At 33.7% G+C, this 18539-nt stretch overlaps 2 protein-coding genes and 1 pseudogene across 3 annotated transcripts; all 3 read left to right on the top strand.

Annotated features, from left to right (window-relative positions):
- Nucleotides 1-1100: 1100 nt before the first annotated feature.
- LOC142527823 (serine/threonine receptor-like kinase NFP) lies at nucleotides 1101-4689 on the top strand. The gene is made up of 2 exons (XM_075632782.1): nucleotides 1101-2276; nucleotides 3840-4689. Exons 1-2 carry the CDS (start codon nucleotides 1155-1157, stop codon nucleotides 4572-4574), a joined length of 1857 nt encoding a protein of 618 aa, XP_075488897.1. The 5' UTR covers nucleotides 1101-1154; the 3' UTR covers nucleotides 4575-4689.
- Nucleotides 4690-4998: 309 nt separating this feature from the next.
- Nucleotides 4999-9106, top strand: LOC142527824 (transcription factor UNE12-like). Of its 2 annotated transcripts, none has more exons than XM_075632783.1 (7): nucleotides 4999-5435; nucleotides 5826-5924; nucleotides 6997-7116; nucleotides 7225-7290; nucleotides 7457-7522; nucleotides 8248-8325; nucleotides 8411-9106. In XM_075632783.1, the coding sequence occupies exons 1-7, from the start codon at nucleotides 5178-5180 to the stop codon at nucleotides 8639-8641; spliced, it is 918 nt and encodes a 305-aa protein (XP_075488898.1). In that variant the 5' UTR covers nucleotides 4999-5177; the 3' UTR covers nucleotides 8642-9106. The 2 variants fall into 2 exon arrangements, with proteins under 2 accessions (XP_075488898.1, XP_075488899.1); XM_075632784.1 differs by having other exon boundaries at nucleotides 5006-5402.
- A 143-nt stretch (nucleotides 9107-9249) lies between these two features.
- LOC142527825 (putative ion channel POLLUX) lies at nucleotides 9250-16452 on the top strand (annotated as a pseudogene).
- Nucleotides 16453-18539: the final 2087 nt, after the last annotated feature.

The following is an 18539-nucleotide window of genomic DNA, read 5'->3' as shown; positions in this document are numbered from 1 at the left end:
AACATTATATAACATTAATATTTACATGAGTAAGTCTTTTGTGAGACGGTTTCCCGAAACTTTATCTGTGAGACGGGTCAACTATACCAATATTCACAATAAAAAGTAATATTTTTTCATTGATGACCCAAATAAGAGATCTGTCTCACAAAATACGACTCGTGAGATCGTCTCACACGAGTTTTTGTGTATTGATATATGAACATTTAGATACGTGATTAGGGTATTTTTGCTAGCATCTCATCTATCAATTCAGATACAGAAAATGTTGTATTTTTGTGTTATTATATACGATTTTAAGTATACAAATAACTAGTTAAACTGTCGCGTTTATTTATTATTGAACATAAACAAATTAGAAAAGATTCGAATATATATTGGGAAAAATAAAAATTATTGATTAAATACTAAAACCCAAAATAGTAAGGTGATAACAACAGTTGACCCATAGACTGGAAATTTTGTCGATATGGGGCCGTCGTCAAGACTTTACACGTCGTGAAGAACCCGCAGGGGAGAGCAGCTCGATCACGGAGTTATTACTAATTTGATCTAAAAAATAAAAATAAAATTTTAACAATTGATATGATGTTTTGTTAACAAATATATAAATAAATATAATTGTATTTTCAGATATATGCTTATCATTGAATTTTTCAACTCTTGTTAGAGTATTCTTTTTACCAAAATTAAAAGCTAGTTTTTGAAATAATTATATTCTATGTATCAGTGCAATATAAAACTATTAACTCGAACTCGTATAAAATCATATTTCTTAAAATTATGTTATTCAGTTACTCTTGCTGTTTATTTTTTATTTATATTTTATTCGAGACTTTTTTATTTTATTTTATGATGATGGAATTCAGAACTATTAATTTTTTATGTTATTAATTTTTTTTATGTAAATCGGATAAATTTGAATACTAAACAAAAGCATGCAATATTTGTCCGAAAAAAGTATTAATAGGAGAATAATTCCACGTGTACGTTACTGGTTGTCAAACTGTATATGAGAAGAAAATTCAATAATTTGGAGAATTTTGATAAATTTTAATTAATCTGAAATCAATCGAATTGGTTATTTTACCAGAAAATATATTATATAGACAGCTATCAAATTCAGAAAACCCCTCCTCAAGAATCAGAGAACAATGACAACCAAATCAACCCACGTAATAGCCACACTCTTCTTCTTCTTCCTCCTCCTCTGCAACATCCATGTCCAAGCTCAACCCAGTACCATAGGATACACCTGCACAGCAAACCAATCCGCATATCCCTGCCAAACCTACGTCTTCTACAGACCCGCAGCTCCAGATTTCCTCGATTTAGCCTCAATAGGCGATCTCTTCTCAGTCAGCCGCCTCATGATATCAAATCCCAGCAACATTTCATCCCCGGCCTCCCCTCTAATTCCAGATCAATCCCTCTTCGTTCCCATTACATGTTCCTGCAACACAGTCAACAGCTCCATCACCATCTCTTACGCAGCCCTACCCTACACCATCAAGAGCGGCAACACTTTCTACATAGTTTCCACACAGTTTTTCCAGAACCTGACAACCTACCAATCCGTCGAAGTTGTCAATCCCACCTTCGAACCGACTCGTCTCAACATCGGTGATGTCATAACTTTTCCAATCTTCTGCAAGTGCCCAAATGTAACCCAGGTCCAAAACGGAGTAAATTATCTTGTCAGCTACGTCTTCCAACCCTCTGATAACGTAAGCTCAATCGCCTCAAGATTTGGGGCAACAACGCAGTCTATTACCGATGTCAACGGCAACAACATCCAAACTTTCGACACCGTTTTCGTGCCCGTTTCACGGCTTCCGAATCTGACACAACCTGTGCCCCCTCCTCTTGTCGTAGGTGAGACTGAGAAGAAAGGTGCTATCATAGGACTAGGAGTAGGATTAGGTGTGTGTGCAGTCAGCCTGGTGTTGGTTTTGGGGGGATGGTATCGCGAAAGAAGGATGATTAAAAAGAATGGTGGAAAGTCCTATGGCGATGAAGAGAAGTTGGGGGTGGGTGGGAGATCAGGGATGGGATTGAAGAAGGTGGAAGCTGAGGTGAATTTGATGGCTGATGTATCAGGGTGTTTGGATAAATACAGAGTTTTTGGGATTGATGAATTGAGGGAGGCAACAGATGGTTTTGACGAGAAATGGATGATTCAAGGGTCTGTTTACAAAGGAAGTATCGATGGAGAAGTGTATGCTATCAAGAAGATGAAGTGGAATGCCTACGACGAACTCAAGATTTTACAGAAGGTACTTTCTTTTTACTGCGTTTTTATACTAAAATAATAATAATAATAATTTTTTAAAAAATAAATCAAATTATTCATTTTGATAAATGGTTAATAGCTTAATATAGTAGGGTCGGGAAAGTTGAAGGTTACTACCATAAAAATTAATATATTTAAATTATCACTTTTTAGAAAATGTATATTTTAATTAACTTTTAACAAAGATAAGGGTTGATGATTGTTTAGATTTATGTTGTAATAAAATTATTATTTAATTTTTATTTCAATATAATATTCCTTATATTTTTTATAAAAAAAATAAAATAGAATGGTATTTGATTCATTTTTGTACGCTTACGCGTAAGCTTGAACTATTAACTAGTGGGTCCAAATGACATAAGTTTTAGGTTCATGAATTTATCGTGTATTGTCGCTTGGAATTTGAATTTCGGATTCGAAAAATATTGGGCCCAGATAAACTGCATAGGTCACACTGAAAGTTCAAGCATTTTCCTAAATTCGAATCAATAAAAAATACTATTAGTCCATAGATTAATAATTAATATTATTATAGTGGATATATTTTTATATATTAATTAATTAACTAAAACTCCTATATATTTTCTAATTAACTCAATTAAACATAAACTAATCCATTACAATTTAATATGAAATTATAAAAAAATAATCACAAATGAACCAAAAACTTTTTTTAAGTAAAAGAGTAAAGCATACAAATATAATATAAATATATAAATTCAAAATGATTAATATTTTTTGATGAAATATAAGTAAATCAAAGAAATGTATATTTTTCAATGAATCATATTAAAAGTTTTTTTTTTTTGGTTATTTGTATAATGTTAAAATTCGTTCCAATGCAAACTTGCTTAATTTAGTTCAAAGCACTTCTAAAGTGCTTATATGTAGATAAAGAATGTTCGTTAGTATATTTAAAGACAATATGAAACGAATTAAATTTTAAAATAAATTCTCTGTAATAAATGCATAACTGAACTTGAAGCATCGATATTATAATCATTCAAAATCAATAATTTCCTATTATGATGACAATTTTCAGAACATATGTGGATTGGATATTATATGTGAATGAAATCAATCAAGAAATTAATGTTTAATTTGGTAGAGTGGCGTGCATTAATCTGTCTGCAAAATCCTAATCCTAACTAATTAAAAATGCTAATCGATTTGGATTAATGTAGTGTCAGAAAAGGACATAAAATTAGTGGTGTCACCTCTATTTTAAATGTTAATATATATATCTTAATTGAAATTATATATTATTTTTGGTGGGGTTTGGATTTAAAAAATTCTAGCACCAAGCTGTTGACCGCAGATTATTGGCAGTCCCTCTGTCATCATCCGCGAATGATTCCACTTGGTAATTATTTTTGTATAGATTTTTTTAAGTTAATTTTTTTTATTACTATTATTACAAAAAGTAATCAAATACGAAAGCAAAATTTTCATTTTGACACTTTGTTGCCAGTAGAAGCTAATAATTTGTTGGGCTCATAATTATCTCATTAATCCCTGAACATTGCGATGCCTTTGTGTTTTGCAGGTGAACCATGGGAACTTGGTCAAGCTTGAAGGGTTTTGCATAGAACCGGAGGAAGCTAATTGCTACCTAGTTTATGAATATGTAGAAAATGGGTCCCTTTACTCATGGCTCCATCAAAGAAAGAAGGATAAGTTAAGTTGGAAAACAAGGCTAAGAATCGCCATTGATGTAGCAAATGGTCTCCAGTACATCCACGAGCACACTAGGCCGAAAGTTGTGCACAAGGACATCAAGAGTAGCAACATTCTCTTGGACTCGAATATGCGAGCGAAAATCGCCAACTTTGGTCTAGCAAAATCAGGATGCAACGCTATCACAATGCACATTGTTGGTACACAAGGCTATATAGCCCCAGAGTATCTAACCGATGGAGTGGTGTCGACCAAAATGGATGTTTTTTCATATGGGGTCGTGCTTCTCGAGCTTATCTCGGGTAGGGAGGCTATTGATGATGAAGGGAGGGTTTTGTGGGCTAGCGTTAATGGGATTTTGGATGGAAAAGAGGAGAGGAAGTTGATGAGGTTGAGAGGATGGATGGAGGATGGGCTCGTGGACGAGTCGTGCTCGATGGAGAGCGTGATGGGTGCCTTGGTCGTTGCGGTTGCTTGCCTGAATAGAGATCCAGCGAGAAGGCCTGGTATGGTGGAAATTGTGTATGCTTTGTCTAAGAGTGATGATTTGGTGTTTGATATATCAGAGGATGGGTTTTCTCCTAGGCAAGTGATGGCTAGGTAGATTGAAATGTCCAACACTTTTGTATCGTATACGCAATTACTATGTTTTATTGTGGTAGATGAGAGACACATTTTGTTAAAATGAAATTTGAAAATAAACTATATGTTTGGACTAACTTTATTACAATCAAATTCTTCAAAAGTTTATGACTCCAAAACTCACGCACATATGCCTATTTGCATAATAAGCTTTTTTATGCTTGATTTTTATTAAAAATATAAATTTTTTAAAAGATTATTAATTTCATATAAGTAATAATGTAATGTTTTGGAAAATTATATTACAGTCAATTTTTTTTTTCAAAAGTCAAGCACACACATTTTTAAAACTTTAAAATGCAAAAATTTTAAAAAAATTATTGATTGTGCTAAATGATATTTGCAACACAACCTTAACTATTATTGTGGTGCCTCTGAAGAGTTGCTTTATCACACTTTTGGCCCACCACTCTTTCTCTGCGAAAATCCCACTTTTTCGAAAAAGCATGCGTCCCACATAAAGCATATGAAAGCACAAGTCATTGCCACTTTTGCAAAAAGTTCCGACCTTTCACCACCCAAACCCTAGCCCCAAAGTTCCGGTAAACGTCCTGAGATCTCCAGCATGACGACGAATCCACCGGATGGGTACGCCGCAGATGACTTCCTCGAGCAAATACTCTCGATCCCTTCATATACCGGATTGGCAGGGGCCGGCTCTGGCAACTCGTCTGAAAATGCATCTTTGAATCACAGTGTATCTCAGCTTGGGTCAGCTGCTGCAGGCTCTGGTGGGCACCATCACACGTTGTTTCCGTTGGGGCTTAGCCTAGACAACGGTCGTGAAGCGGTTAGTAACAGTGGAGGTTTTACTGTTAAGCCTGTAAGCTTTAGCGTTTAGCATTCGCCCCCTTTTATGGTTAAATTGTCGTTGATATGAGTCTCAATTTATGAGAACTCGTGTAACCAAGACTGTGTCATGTGTGAACTGGGTGTGATGTGCTTGGGACGGAGTGAACTTAATCTATGGTATGGGGCTTGCGAGGGAGCGGTTTGCCTACTTTTCGGAGAATTTACATTTCGAAAATAACATATTATGTAAAGTTGGTTTCGTCATCCCTGGTCCTCGCGAGGGAGCCGGTTTACTTTGTGGAGAATTTATATTTCGAAAACAACGTATTATGTAAAGTTGGTCTCGTCGCCCCCTGGTCCTCTCTTGGTGTTTGATTGTCTGTAAAACAGTAACGGGGTGCTGTGAATTCTGTTCTTGCAGGAAAGGGAAGCAGTTAATAATAACATTGGAAGTCTATATCCAGCTTTTGACCATTTACAGGGCCATGCAATCCGCCACCCTGTGCCTCATGTTCAGCAGGTCGTACGGTAAATATACAGATATTTCTTTGATAAGTATATTGTTAATTATTTGCCTTTGCATGTGCCCTTTGTTGCAGCTAACTGATGTAGGCGTGACTTTTCTAATTAAGTATTTTTTTATTTTTAAAATACTAAGTACGGTGGTAGTTTTTGTCTGGAAATAGCAGGAATCGGTATAAGTTAGTTTTGTATGTTGATGCATATGATGGAGGTGCAAATTCTTTATTTTACCAAGTGGAACTTAAACCAGGCTATTTCAATGGCAGGACTCAATACGGATATTTTAGTAATTTGATCATATGACGAAGTTCAAATTCTTAATTTTTTACCAAGTGCAAACAAAATTAGGCTATTTCAGTGCATTCCATGATGTGGTTCTACTGAGTGAGTAGTTTCTTATATCTCCATACACTATGACAGGAAATGGTTTGAAGCTGGTGCTAAGTTGGTTTCATCAGTCTCGTGATCACTTGTGTAATTGGTTTACTGAGATTTGGGTCAGACTAAGATATGTCTTTATGGCTGTTGCAATTTGAGAAATGGTCAATTGACAAAGCAGTTAACTCTTCCTTGAATGTTATTTCATCTATCTGTGGTGTAGGCATTGGATTAATTTATCTTTTTTGGAGATTGTCATTTGTAATCAAGTCTATGCTAACAAACTTATAATGTTATCAATAAACGAGAAGTTAATTGTTGCTGGAAGGAAACTTTGGCGTTAACCAAAGTGAAAGTTCTCTGGATGGTAAAATATTAGTTGAACCTGAGGAGCTCTGCTCTTTAGTGTAAGAACCAGATTATTGGATCATGAGTTGCTTCTCAAGAATTCTGCAGTTTTGTCACGGGAAGGAAAAGAAGGAATCTAGAATGTAGATGAACAGAAATCACTATAAATTCCTCTATGTTCACAGGAAATAGCAATTTTGAGCGTGAGTGAATTACCCATAGGCATTGAATCATTGAACAGAAGTATTATATTTCATCAGTGTTGGTAACTGTTTCTCCTGTTGGCTCTTTGTATTTGCTTTTCGAAAACAGAGGCTTTATTTGTTAAAATCATGATATCTCAGGCTTTTCAAGGTCAATTGGCTCCAAGCACTGCAGTCTCTGTTCCACATGCACCTGGAATTAGACCAAGAGTTCGCGCACGAAGAGGGCAAGCAACTGATCCTCACAGTATCGCAGAGCGGGTATGTTTATATAAACGAGCTATAAAGTATGTTATCCTGATGAAGAAATGAATGTTTCTTTAAATTCATGCTAATTTATTACAGTAAAGTATATATTTTTTGATACAGCTGCGTAGAGAAAGGATATCAGAACGTATCAAGGCATTGCAAGAACTTGTTCCCAGCTGCAACAAGGTGCATAAACTTCATTTGATACAAGTCCTTTATCTCCTCGAATTAAACCATTTTGCCTTATTTTCAATATTGAGATATATGTTAATGCTAAGTTGAAATACCAAGGGATTAAAAAATTTCAATCATTGCATTGTTTTGTGTTACTTTCTCTATTTTCGTTTATCAGACAGATAGGGCCGCCATGCTTGATGAGATACTTGACTATGTGAAGTTTTTGAGGCTTCAAGTCAAGGTAAGAAAATTTTCATGTTTTTCTGAACCAGATTTCCCATTTTGTCAGTGGTTAATCATTTCTTTTGTTCGCAAGTATTACTTTCTATTGTATGTTTGTGCCATTGCACTGGAAATCTGGAATTCTTAGATTATAATACCTTTATCCTTCTAGGTTAAGTTTCTTTGTCTGCTTTTTTGTTTTCTTGGCGTCCTTGGATCATGCTTGAGATGTTAGCGTGTCTCTTGACATTCTAGTAGGTTTAATTTCATTGCAAGCCAGCTGCAAACTCAGATCTAATGGTTGATTGGTATTTCTGTTAATTTTCTTGTATGCTCGAAAAGCAGCCTGCTAACTCCTGGAATTTCTCCTTTCACCTGGTCTTGGCTTATGTCCATGTAATAGCATTTCATTTGGTTTTTACTGATGGAGTTGATTATATTCGAGGCTTTAGCATTGTATAGTGGAATTAAATTCAAATGTTCAATGAATCATTTGATTTTCAAAGCATGACATGTTCTTAATTTGGCGACCCTGTGGTATATATATTATTTGGATTTTGCTAAGAATACTTGAAGGATTTAAAGTAGCTCTTTTATTCCAATAATACGGTGCAAGACGATTCTCTGTGTTTGTAATATTCTCCGACGTGACCTGTTCCCGTGACATTCCATGAATTACACTCATCAAGTCCTCTTGAGATCCAAATAGGAAAAGGCTGTTTATTGATTTTAAAATTCCAACAGGTTTTAAGCATGAGTAGGCTAGGTGGGGCTGGTGCAGTAGCACAACTTGTTACCGACATTCCGCTACAATCCATGGAGGTAACTAAAAATACTTCAACTGGTCACATGAGCATGCTTGCACGGGTCATTTTACAGAGTTTAGTTTTCTTTTTGTAACTTTCAGGGTGAGACCAGTGAAATAGGATCTAACCAGTACGTGTGGGAGAAGTGGTCGAACGAGGAGACTGAAAACGAGGTTGCTAAACTCATGGAGGAAGACATGGGAGTTGCAATGCAATTCCTTCAATCGAAATCACTTTGTATCATGCCTATATCACTTGCAGCCCTTATCTATCCCGCTAATCAATCTGATGACTCCACCCTTTTCAAACCCGAGCCATCCGCCCCCTCGTAAACCTACAAGTCATTGCACTTGCCTACAATAACTCCCATCAGAACTCACTCCCACTTTATTCAAATATATATGTACATCTCTTTCCTTGTCTATTTGCTTATCAAAGCCGGAGGCACAATTTTGATTTGGCTGCACTTTTGTCCCACTACGCCTTCCCAAAAGTCTTCTATAACCTTTCTGTATGTTATTGCATTCTCATGCTCGATATGATGGCGATGTTGAAGTTTCGAAAAAGGGGTCGGAAGTGCTCTGTAATGGAGTTGATAAATTTCAAAAGGTATCATAATATGGTTCCTGCTTTTCTTTAGGGGGGTTGGTGGGGAGTGGGGGAGTTGCGTTTTGCTTTTGGATGGTCGACTCTTGTGCAAAGTCCTGATATTGCTGGTACGTAATTGGATATGTAATGTAATAATTTAGTGTGAGGTAAAAATGGCTATCGCATCATCTAATAATGTTGTTGGGTAATTGGACACCAAAAGAGATATTCATATAAAATAATTATAATAATCAATTAATATAAGAAAAATGTAGAAATAAATAAATGAATCGTATAGGTGGTTTAGTCAATTATATTTATAATATATATATATAATTAATTATAATTGTAGAGTTTTTCAGCCGGAATTTAAATTGTGGAGTAAATTATCTTTAAATATTTAAGGTTTTTTTAGTTTCTGATTGCATTCAATGTTTCTTTGTATATCTTTGCAAAAAAACATAACTAAATATTTTTAAGGATATATAGACGGTTTAATTGGGTATATAATATATATGTATGTATATATAAACAAATTTTTGAAAACATAAATAAAACACAATTTGGAATCAAAATAAGAATTTGAATATGAATCCTCAAAAGATTAACTTCATCAAGAACATAACGTTTGGAAGTGGTTAAAGTGGAACATTATGAGTGTTAGTGGGTTAGTGGAGAAAGGAAAAAAAAATAGTTAAAGAGAGAATCTAAAGAGTTGAATGAAAAATTTCAATGAAGAAAACTTGCTTCTCTTTTGTCTTTTGTGGGTTGGTTTTCCTTTTTTAAGTATTTTAAGGGTATTTTTGGAATCTTGAATAGTGATTTGTCGTTGTCATAGTTACTTCATTTCGGCATAATAATTTTTTTTCAATACACGAATTTACAATATACATACATAATTTACAATTTATAATTCATTGTTGTTTTTATAAAAATATTTATTACGTGTCTAAGTTATGCATTCTTTCTTCGCCAATATAATCTTCGAGGTTAATGTTATTATTCTAACTATTCCAAAAAATTATTGCATATTCTTATATAAGAATAAAAAAAAACTTTAGGAGCATCTGATTTGCGCATGAAGATATGCCATCATGTAGATTTCGTATATTTGATTCATAAAATATAATTTGTATTATTCCTTCTTTTTCTCAATAAATTTGTGCTGAAAGGATAATGCCTGTAATATTTGGTTTTTTTATTTGTTTTTGATTGTCTCACTACAAATGGTTGGATGAAAAATTTAGGGCTCCGATCTAGTTTTCTTAATTTGTAAATGGACTTGATCCAAATTCTAAGAACGGCTGATTCCAATTCTGTTCTGAATACCGGAATCAAAGAAATTTTGGATTGCAATTTTGGGGGCAACACTATTGAAACTGTTTATGTCAATTTCATCTGTAATAATGATTTCTGAAACTAATCTTGAAGTTTATTTCTTCTATATTATTATTTATCTGAGTGTAGAAATATTTGAAGGCTGAAAATTATATTTGATTAGAAATAATGCAGAACTGTTGTCTATGTCTAGAATTTCTTCTTGACAATTGATTTTATGTTTGATATATTAATTGATTCCTTTTTAAAAAAATTCTCATGCCTTCGGGTTTTAAGAAAAAAATTTATTAGATTTTTTGGAATTTTTGGTAAAGTTTTTATTTGGTTTTTGAAAAAAAAAAATAGTTATATAGGTTGGTAATATGCTTAAGTATGTAAGTTATCCGAAAAAAGTCCTATTGAGCTCAATTTTTTACTAGAATTAAATAGACTAAGTCTGTATAATAGACTGAGTTTGTCTATTCTAAAATCTTGGATCTTTTTAAGAAGGTCCAAATGAATAAGGTTGACTTTAAGATCTGTTTTTGTTTCTTATAATTTTTTTGTCAATTCCTTGATTTTTTTATCATACATTAATAATTTCAAATCATTTAGTTTTTGAAATTTTTGAATATTGTCTCACAATAATTACAAAATTGATTCTCAGTTTCGAATATTTTATAGAAATTTTATAAAAACTATTTTTCGGAAAACTGTTTTTAGTGGCTATTTATTTATCACGACTCTGTTTGTATTTATTTCTTTCTTAACTGGATAATCGATAAATTAATTTTGGCCAAGATAGTGATTGACTGATTTTAAAGCTCCAAGAAGGGTTTTAAAACTTTTTTAAAAAGAATTTGTTAATTTTTAATTATTTCAACCACTCGAGTCCAGTGGTTATATATTAATGTTACTTTCCTTTCATAAACAACATAATATGAGAAGTTTTATGTATCAGCTTCATTTGTTGGTTGTGAAGAAATATTTATTCAACTGAAATATTGAGCTGAGACATTTAGGATTATGACTTTTTGATTGAAATAATTTGGTTAGAGATTCCATATTTAATTAGCAAAGTTTTTTTAGACTTGTCTAAGTTATATAGTTTTGAAGTCCTGAAACATCTTTTTGAATTTTCTGGATAAACAAAGAGATTAATATTTTCAAAAGAAATTAATTATGTGAAGAATTTCTATGAAAATAATTAACTTTGCTTGATGATCTCATTTTTCTGCATGAATCAAATAAATTTATTATTGTTATTTCACGTTCCTTTTCATATCCAGTACTATTTTTAGGAAAATATCTTTTTTAAATCTTTCTAGGTGAAAACTTTTCCCTTGAATTAATACAATAATAATATTTTTATATATCGAACAAGCTTTTATTATATTTAGATTTCTTGTTCAGAGTTTTTCTAAGAACTCGAAAGATAATTTTTTGTATTTAAATTTAAAGGAAATAAAATTATTATATACTTTATATGGAGTGATTAATCATATAAAAAGTGTTATTAGGATTACATTATTATGATGTATATCATTGACTAAAACAAATGAAATTTTAATAAAAACTCTATTGTTCAATATTCATGCTTGATGCCTATAAAAAGAAGACCAACCCACGAAAGAGAATCTTTCATCCTAAAATTAATAATTTATTTGTAATCTACTAACCCTTTTTTAGATTACTTATTTGATATTATTAAAGTAATTTTAAAAAAATGTTTACCGCTACAGTTCTGCACCACTTCAATCTAACGTGAAGAATTGCGCCGGATTGAATTGGTTTCCTGACGCTATTGGAGATGACATAACATCAAGTTAGTTTCTGGAAAATTGGATGGAACCAAAAAAAGATCGCTTTGCTTTCCTCCATAAATTCTAACTAATATTACGTTGTACCATCCATCAAAGCAAAAGGAATACATGAACTCGTTGGATTCCAACTTGTAATTTTATGTTTCTTGATATTAGTAACTGACAATTTATATCAATTTCTAACTAATGTAATTGTCAATGGTTTTATTTTGTTAAAAATTTTATGAGTAATTTTCTTGTGAGATTGTCTCACCGGTCAATCCAACTCGTACCTAGGAAAAAAAAAATTTTTTGACATAAAAAATGTATTTTTTTACGAGTTGAGTTGGATTAGAGACATGTCTCGTTTCACGAATTGGAAATTGTCAGTGATTGAACTTGCCAGACCATAATGACTTTTTATCTTATAGAGAACAGTTGTTTATATAATCCATCAATGCATATGATGCATAAAATTAAATGCTGAATGATATACGACATACTACAATTCTAAATTCTTTTATGAATCGATTTAGACCTCAGACAAACAAACATTTACGATAATAATAGGAGTAGTAGTGTGTCTAACAAAAAGCAATGGCTTAAAAAGAAGAAGAATGAAATCGATTTCTTGCTTCTTTGGGACTTTTACATGCAACTTTTGGCAAAATGCTATCTATTTCTTCTTCTTCATCATCGATTCCCGTTGGATCTCTAGGTTAGGGAAGGCGACATAGAGAACGTGTTTGTTAACCTAAAAAATGGATGATTCAACAGGCAGTCCATTTTTCCATATTTATAATACAACAATAACAATAACTTTCAGGGTTGGTTACACGTTTTTTACCAGAAGAGAAATAAAGGAGCTTCATATCTACCAACATGCATTTAGTGGACTGAAAAGTTTCTCAAGAATTTACTTTTCTACTCGTGCCATCCTTATAAATTTAAATCTATGTTTTTATATTGCCTGAAAAGAAAGTTTCAAATTGAAAAGGATGATGCCATTAAACAGCTTCCGGCCATGGATTCCGACAAGAAATCCCAGATTGAGTCAGAATTCTTCTTTAAAGAGGTGACCTGTTATTCAAGTTTTAATCTTTCTTCGTGTTTTAACAGAGGGGAGGCTCTATTGTGCGCGCGCGCGCGCGCGAAGTTACATACAATATGTATGTATAAATCTCTGAACCAAAAACTCATCGAGTCAATAGTATATCAGCCCATACGATATACATGCCTTGTTTGATGCTATTCTTTCTTGGTGTGTAAATGCGTGGGAAAGAGTTTTTGTCTTCTGTCTTTGTTAGATTGCATTACGGCAATGTAGTTAATGATTTGTTATGGTTTTTTGGAGCACGGGAACTATATCAACTGTCATTGTGTCAAAGCTGCTTATGAATGTCACAGCTGCAAAGGAGTCTCCAGTGGACCTACAATTTTAGTCGAATGGGACGAGCTCGTGTATTTTGGGTCAAAACTTGTAATTGCAGAAAACTGATTCATGGAATTTGAATTCTGAATGGCTAGTGTCATTCAGCTGAAAAAACATGAACACTTCAGATTTTGTATGAAAAATAATAGTTTATCCCCTCAGAGTCCCCTACTTTTCAAATTTTGATGTGTTTAATTTATTCACTAATTCACCCCCTTATCAAGTTTTATGGTTCTGCATATTATGGATTAAGACTGGTGTATTATTCATGCTATGAGCTTGTGTATGATCTGTTTCCGTAGAGATTGATGACATTACATCTTTGGTCCGATTGAGGCTTAGCACAGCGAGCTGCACTCGTCTTTATTTTCATAAAAATGATTAACATGATTAGAAAAGCCCATACATTGTTTCGTAAAGTTATTCAAGCTTATATCCATGGCTTATAGTTGATTTAATATGTTAGTTTATACTCACAATCATTCTAAAAGTAGTTGTCCAGAGATATCTTTTTAAAGCTAGCAGCATAGTTATTTCAGGAAGTCAAGTCTGCATTCATGCAGATGCATGGCAATCTCACCTTTACTTGTACAGTATTTCTCAATAAACAATAGAGGTACGCTTTAATCCATGTGTGCTTATCATTTAGTTCAAGTTTCTTCATCTTTTAACTTTTGTCAATTATCTGCACTGCTTGTTTTACTAGGGATTTTTCATGTAAATTTCCTGTAATCAGAGGGGCATCAGAAAAGCCGACAAGTGTTTTGTGTTAATGTTGATCCTTTATGTGCTACTCAGTTTTGCCATGATCTATTCCCAGAGCAACAGAAGATAATATCTGAAGTAGTCAGAGAGAGTGACAGACTCCCGAAAAAGGATTTGAAGAATGGTCCTCAGGTTTGTGCTGATAGAACTCAAGTTGTGTTAAATGGTCCAAAATGAGTTTTCTAATGAGATTGCATGCAAAGAAAAATGCAAGTAAGCTCAATTTGAGTTGATTTTGTTTGTATATCGGATCCTGAGCAGAGAATCTTTGCGATTTCTGTAACTTCTTGTCTGTCTTTGGATATAGAATGTGACTAGAGATCCATTGGTGTGGTAACCCTTGCAGTATGTTAGATCTAAACTCCTGGCGGCATCACTCTCATGTTTCTTGATCAGATTGATGCATTTATATAGCAATGTTTCGGTGATGAAAGTTATTCAGGGATCACTCTGTTGTGAAATTCAAGTGTTTGCAGCTTCAAGTTTGCCCTTCGCTTGCATGTCTAACTCCTTTAGTAAACCAACACCGCTTCAATTGGATGTTTCGTTGCCTTCATTTCAAGATCTCAAATGGAGTCTCGCTCGATTAATTTATTTATTCAACATTCAATTAGATAGAAATGTTGCCACGTAAGTACAGCAAACACCACCTTCATGTTATGTTCAGTTGTTAGTTTACAGTTGAAGTAAAGCGTTTTATGTTCAGTTGTTAGTTTACAGTTGAAGTAAAGCATTTTATGTGCATTCATGATTTAATTTTGACGAATTACGAGTCAGATACCACTTTAGTTTTTTATTTCTTGAAAGTATTGATGGTTAATGAGTGGCTGTTTGTCCTAAAACACAAACATGTCCTTTAACAACTTGAATTTCCAAGAAGACTTATTGTAAGATTTGTTAATTGGTTTGCATGTCAGTTGAAATTATGTCAATCGCAAACATTCGTTAGTTAAATGAAGCCCTGTAAGGATGTATTGTACATATGGTTTTGTTATACGAGACGGGAGTGTGAAATTTGTGCCCGTTACCATATGAATTTGATAACATTTACAGTACTTCAGTTTTAGGTTCAATCCGATAAAATTGATTTACAGGTGTGTTTATGTTACACACGCTTTTGTATGTAAAGGAAAACATGTCGAACTTGTTTCTTTACCTGTGCTTTCTTGCAAGTATTCTTGATTTGACCTTATGTAGTTGTGTTGATTGGTTCATACAAGTACTTAATTTGGATTCGTGCAGGTTTTTTATTGTGCTCCTCGCGGCATGCTTCTCATTTGTCATCATTGGTGGTTTCCTCTTCTTCAAGTTCAGGTTGCGTAATGATTATAAATTTGAAGAACAATATTGAGGACTAGTAATGCTGAGTCTTTTTAATCTCATTGCTTCATAGATTGCAAGGATCAGACCAACCCTCACATATATTTCGGCAGAGGAAGTAATGAGCCTTGTTGTCGCTCAAGGTTTAGAAATTCTTCTCTCCATCTTCGAAACCAAAAAAATAAATAAATAAATTCTAACGCACCAAGCTGATTTTTTAATATCTCTCATCTTTCTTTTGGCAGTGGCAAAGAATAGTGAATTGAACGAGGTTTGGAAGGACATTCTTAACGCAGAGGGAGATGAGATTTACGTCAAGGTTTAAAAAGCATTCATATTAAAACTTGAGAGAACTTTGGCTGGTTTTCTGAAACATGAATCTATCTATCAAGTGTCGAACAATGCAGTATGTAGCTTCATGGTATTGTTCACGACTTTCGGACAGGATATAAGACTCTACAAAATAGAAGGTGAAAATCCCACATTTAACGAGCTATCAGAAAGAGCATATCTACAAAGAGAAGTTGCGCGCTATCGGTTTTGTCAAACAAAACAAGAAGGTAGGTTGCCTGCCTTTCTTTGGTTATATTTATTGGAATGATTAAAGGTGGATCAATGCTATGTTTTGAATACTGCAGGTCATTAACCCAATTCCGAAGTCCGAGCCCCTAATTCTCGACTTGAGTGACTCGTTGATCGTGATATCAGAGCTTGAAGGAGAACAACCAGTGGTATTCTAGAATCTCGTTGCTCATGCATGGTTCTCAGCTTTACTACTATTATTATTTTCGGTTTCATTGTTCCTCTCCATTTTTCGTATTCTTTGTTGGTGGAATATAGTAGTTGTATGGGAAATGTATAGTTTACGAACTTAATAAAAATGAAGGTTTTGTAAAGAATATTTTGGTTGTTTTTCCATTATATTCATTCTTCCCGCTGAACATGTTATATTCCAAAGGGTGTACTTTAAAATAAATTAAATGTCAAATGTGCTCATGCATCCGTTTTCTATATAATCAAATCTTATATGTGAAAATTGTTCATTAGAAGATCTAGATGGAAAGCATGAAGCATTTATGTTTAGGGATGATAATGAGTCGGATTCAGATATGATTTCATACTCTCCGTCTCCATCAACAGTTATTATATCCATCATCATTCTCGTCGGATATTAATTTTCATCACATCTTCATACCCACGGATGATGGAAAATCCATACCATAAATAAATATCATATTATAATTGCAAACCTGACTTCATCCCTGAACCAGAAAATTCACATATCTGATTATTTATTATATAACGGGGTCTAATACTTACGGAGAATTTAGGGTCCGATTCCAGCGAGTGTCACTAGTCCAGACGCAGGTTTTGAATTTGTCCTGAGCCTGAAATCACGAATAAGACCGTTAGAAGAGGGCCGGGAGGGTGTCCCGACATACCCTCTCCGACGCTCAAGTCAGATACTGAGGATATAAGGGGGAGCAGCTAAGTGTGCTGCTGAAAATAATATAGTGAATGAATCAACCGTACGTTCAAACCTGATATTTATAGGAAAATACCTGAGCCCTGATGGGCTTCCCACCCAAATGTGGTCTGGGCCTCCAAATGTAATCTGGGCCTAGGGGGCTTATGGGGTATCAGGGTCCAAAAAATTCCTCCGAACCCTCCTCCATTTGGATCAAGTATCGAATCCTCGAATCCTCGAACGAGTTCGGAGGAAATTATCATCACTATTTATGCTGTACTAGTATTTGATTCAAATATATTTAGTATCGTGAGAACTGTGAGACCATTAGAGATGCTTCAATAATATAAAAAATGATTCATCACATGTGGTGTCAAATAATGTTGCACCTAGATAAACATATAAATAATAATTCAATAATGAAATACAAATAATAATCTCGATTCTTTTGTATTCACTTCCCAAAAAATGCACATTCAAGATCAGCAAACACACGTTCTTGAACGAAGAAAACATGACCGACACTACAAAAAAATGCCTTAAATCGTTTTCATAGCCTTTTTAAAACTGTTGTTAAAACTCCTGTTGTTAAAGGGTTCGCTCACTGTTGTTGTAGCTACAATTAGCGACGATTTTTTAAAAACCGTCGCAAATAAAATTAGCGACATATTTATGCAAAACCGTCGCAAATATTAAACCATCGCTAAAATTAGCGACAGTTTGCCATAAAGTCCGTCGCTAATTTTAGCGACGGTTTTTTCATGATTTCTGTCACTAATATTTTAGGTAAAATAAAAATAAATTACTTTTAATAATTTAATAAATCTAAAAAAACTTACAATCTGTCGCTAATTTTAGCGACGGTTTTTTCGTGATTTTCGTCGCTAATATTTTAGGTAAAATAAAAAAATTATTTTTACTAATTTAATAAATCTAAAAAAACTTACAATCTTACTATGTTAACAATATTACTGATCTTAATTAACTCTTAAAAATATACAAAAAATTAAAGCGAAAAAATTTACCCTAAATCGAAACTAAAATCGTATAAGAGATAAAAATTTTAAGTGTTGTGAAGTGATAAAATTGTGCAAGAGAGAAAAATTTTAAGTGTTGTGAAGTGGGTGGAAGAAAATGGATCGAAAATACGAGTATTTATTGAAAGTTTGCGACAGTTATTGGTAAAACCGTCGCTAATTATGACGGTATTTTCAAAGTTTAAATTTTGCGACGGTTTGGTATAGCGACGGTTGTGCTAAAACCATCGCTAAGTTAAAAAATGCGACGATTTTACTTTAAACCGTCGCTAACTAAATTTAGCGACGGATAAAGTAGCGATGGATAAAGAACCGTCTAAATTTAGCGACGGTTTTCTAAAATCGTCGTCGATTATCCAAAAAAACACGCTAATAGACAACGGTTCTATGAACCGTTGTCATAAACGCTTAAAGACAACGGTTTTATAGAACCATTGTCATTGACCCTGAAAACCGTTGTCTTTGACCACCAAAAGACAACGGTTTTATTGCTTAAAAAGT

Source organism: Primulina tabacum, chromosome 15, assembly GCF_025594145.1.
Source record: "Primulina tabacum isolate GXHZ01 chromosome 15, ASM2559414v2, whole genome shotgun sequence".
NCBI classification, from domain to species: Eukaryota; Viridiplantae; Streptophyta; class Magnoliopsida; order Lamiales; family Gesneriaceae; genus Primulina; species Primulina tabacum.
The sequence above is the reverse complement of the archived record's forward strand: the minus strand, read 5'-3'. Positions and strand labels throughout refer to the sequence as shown.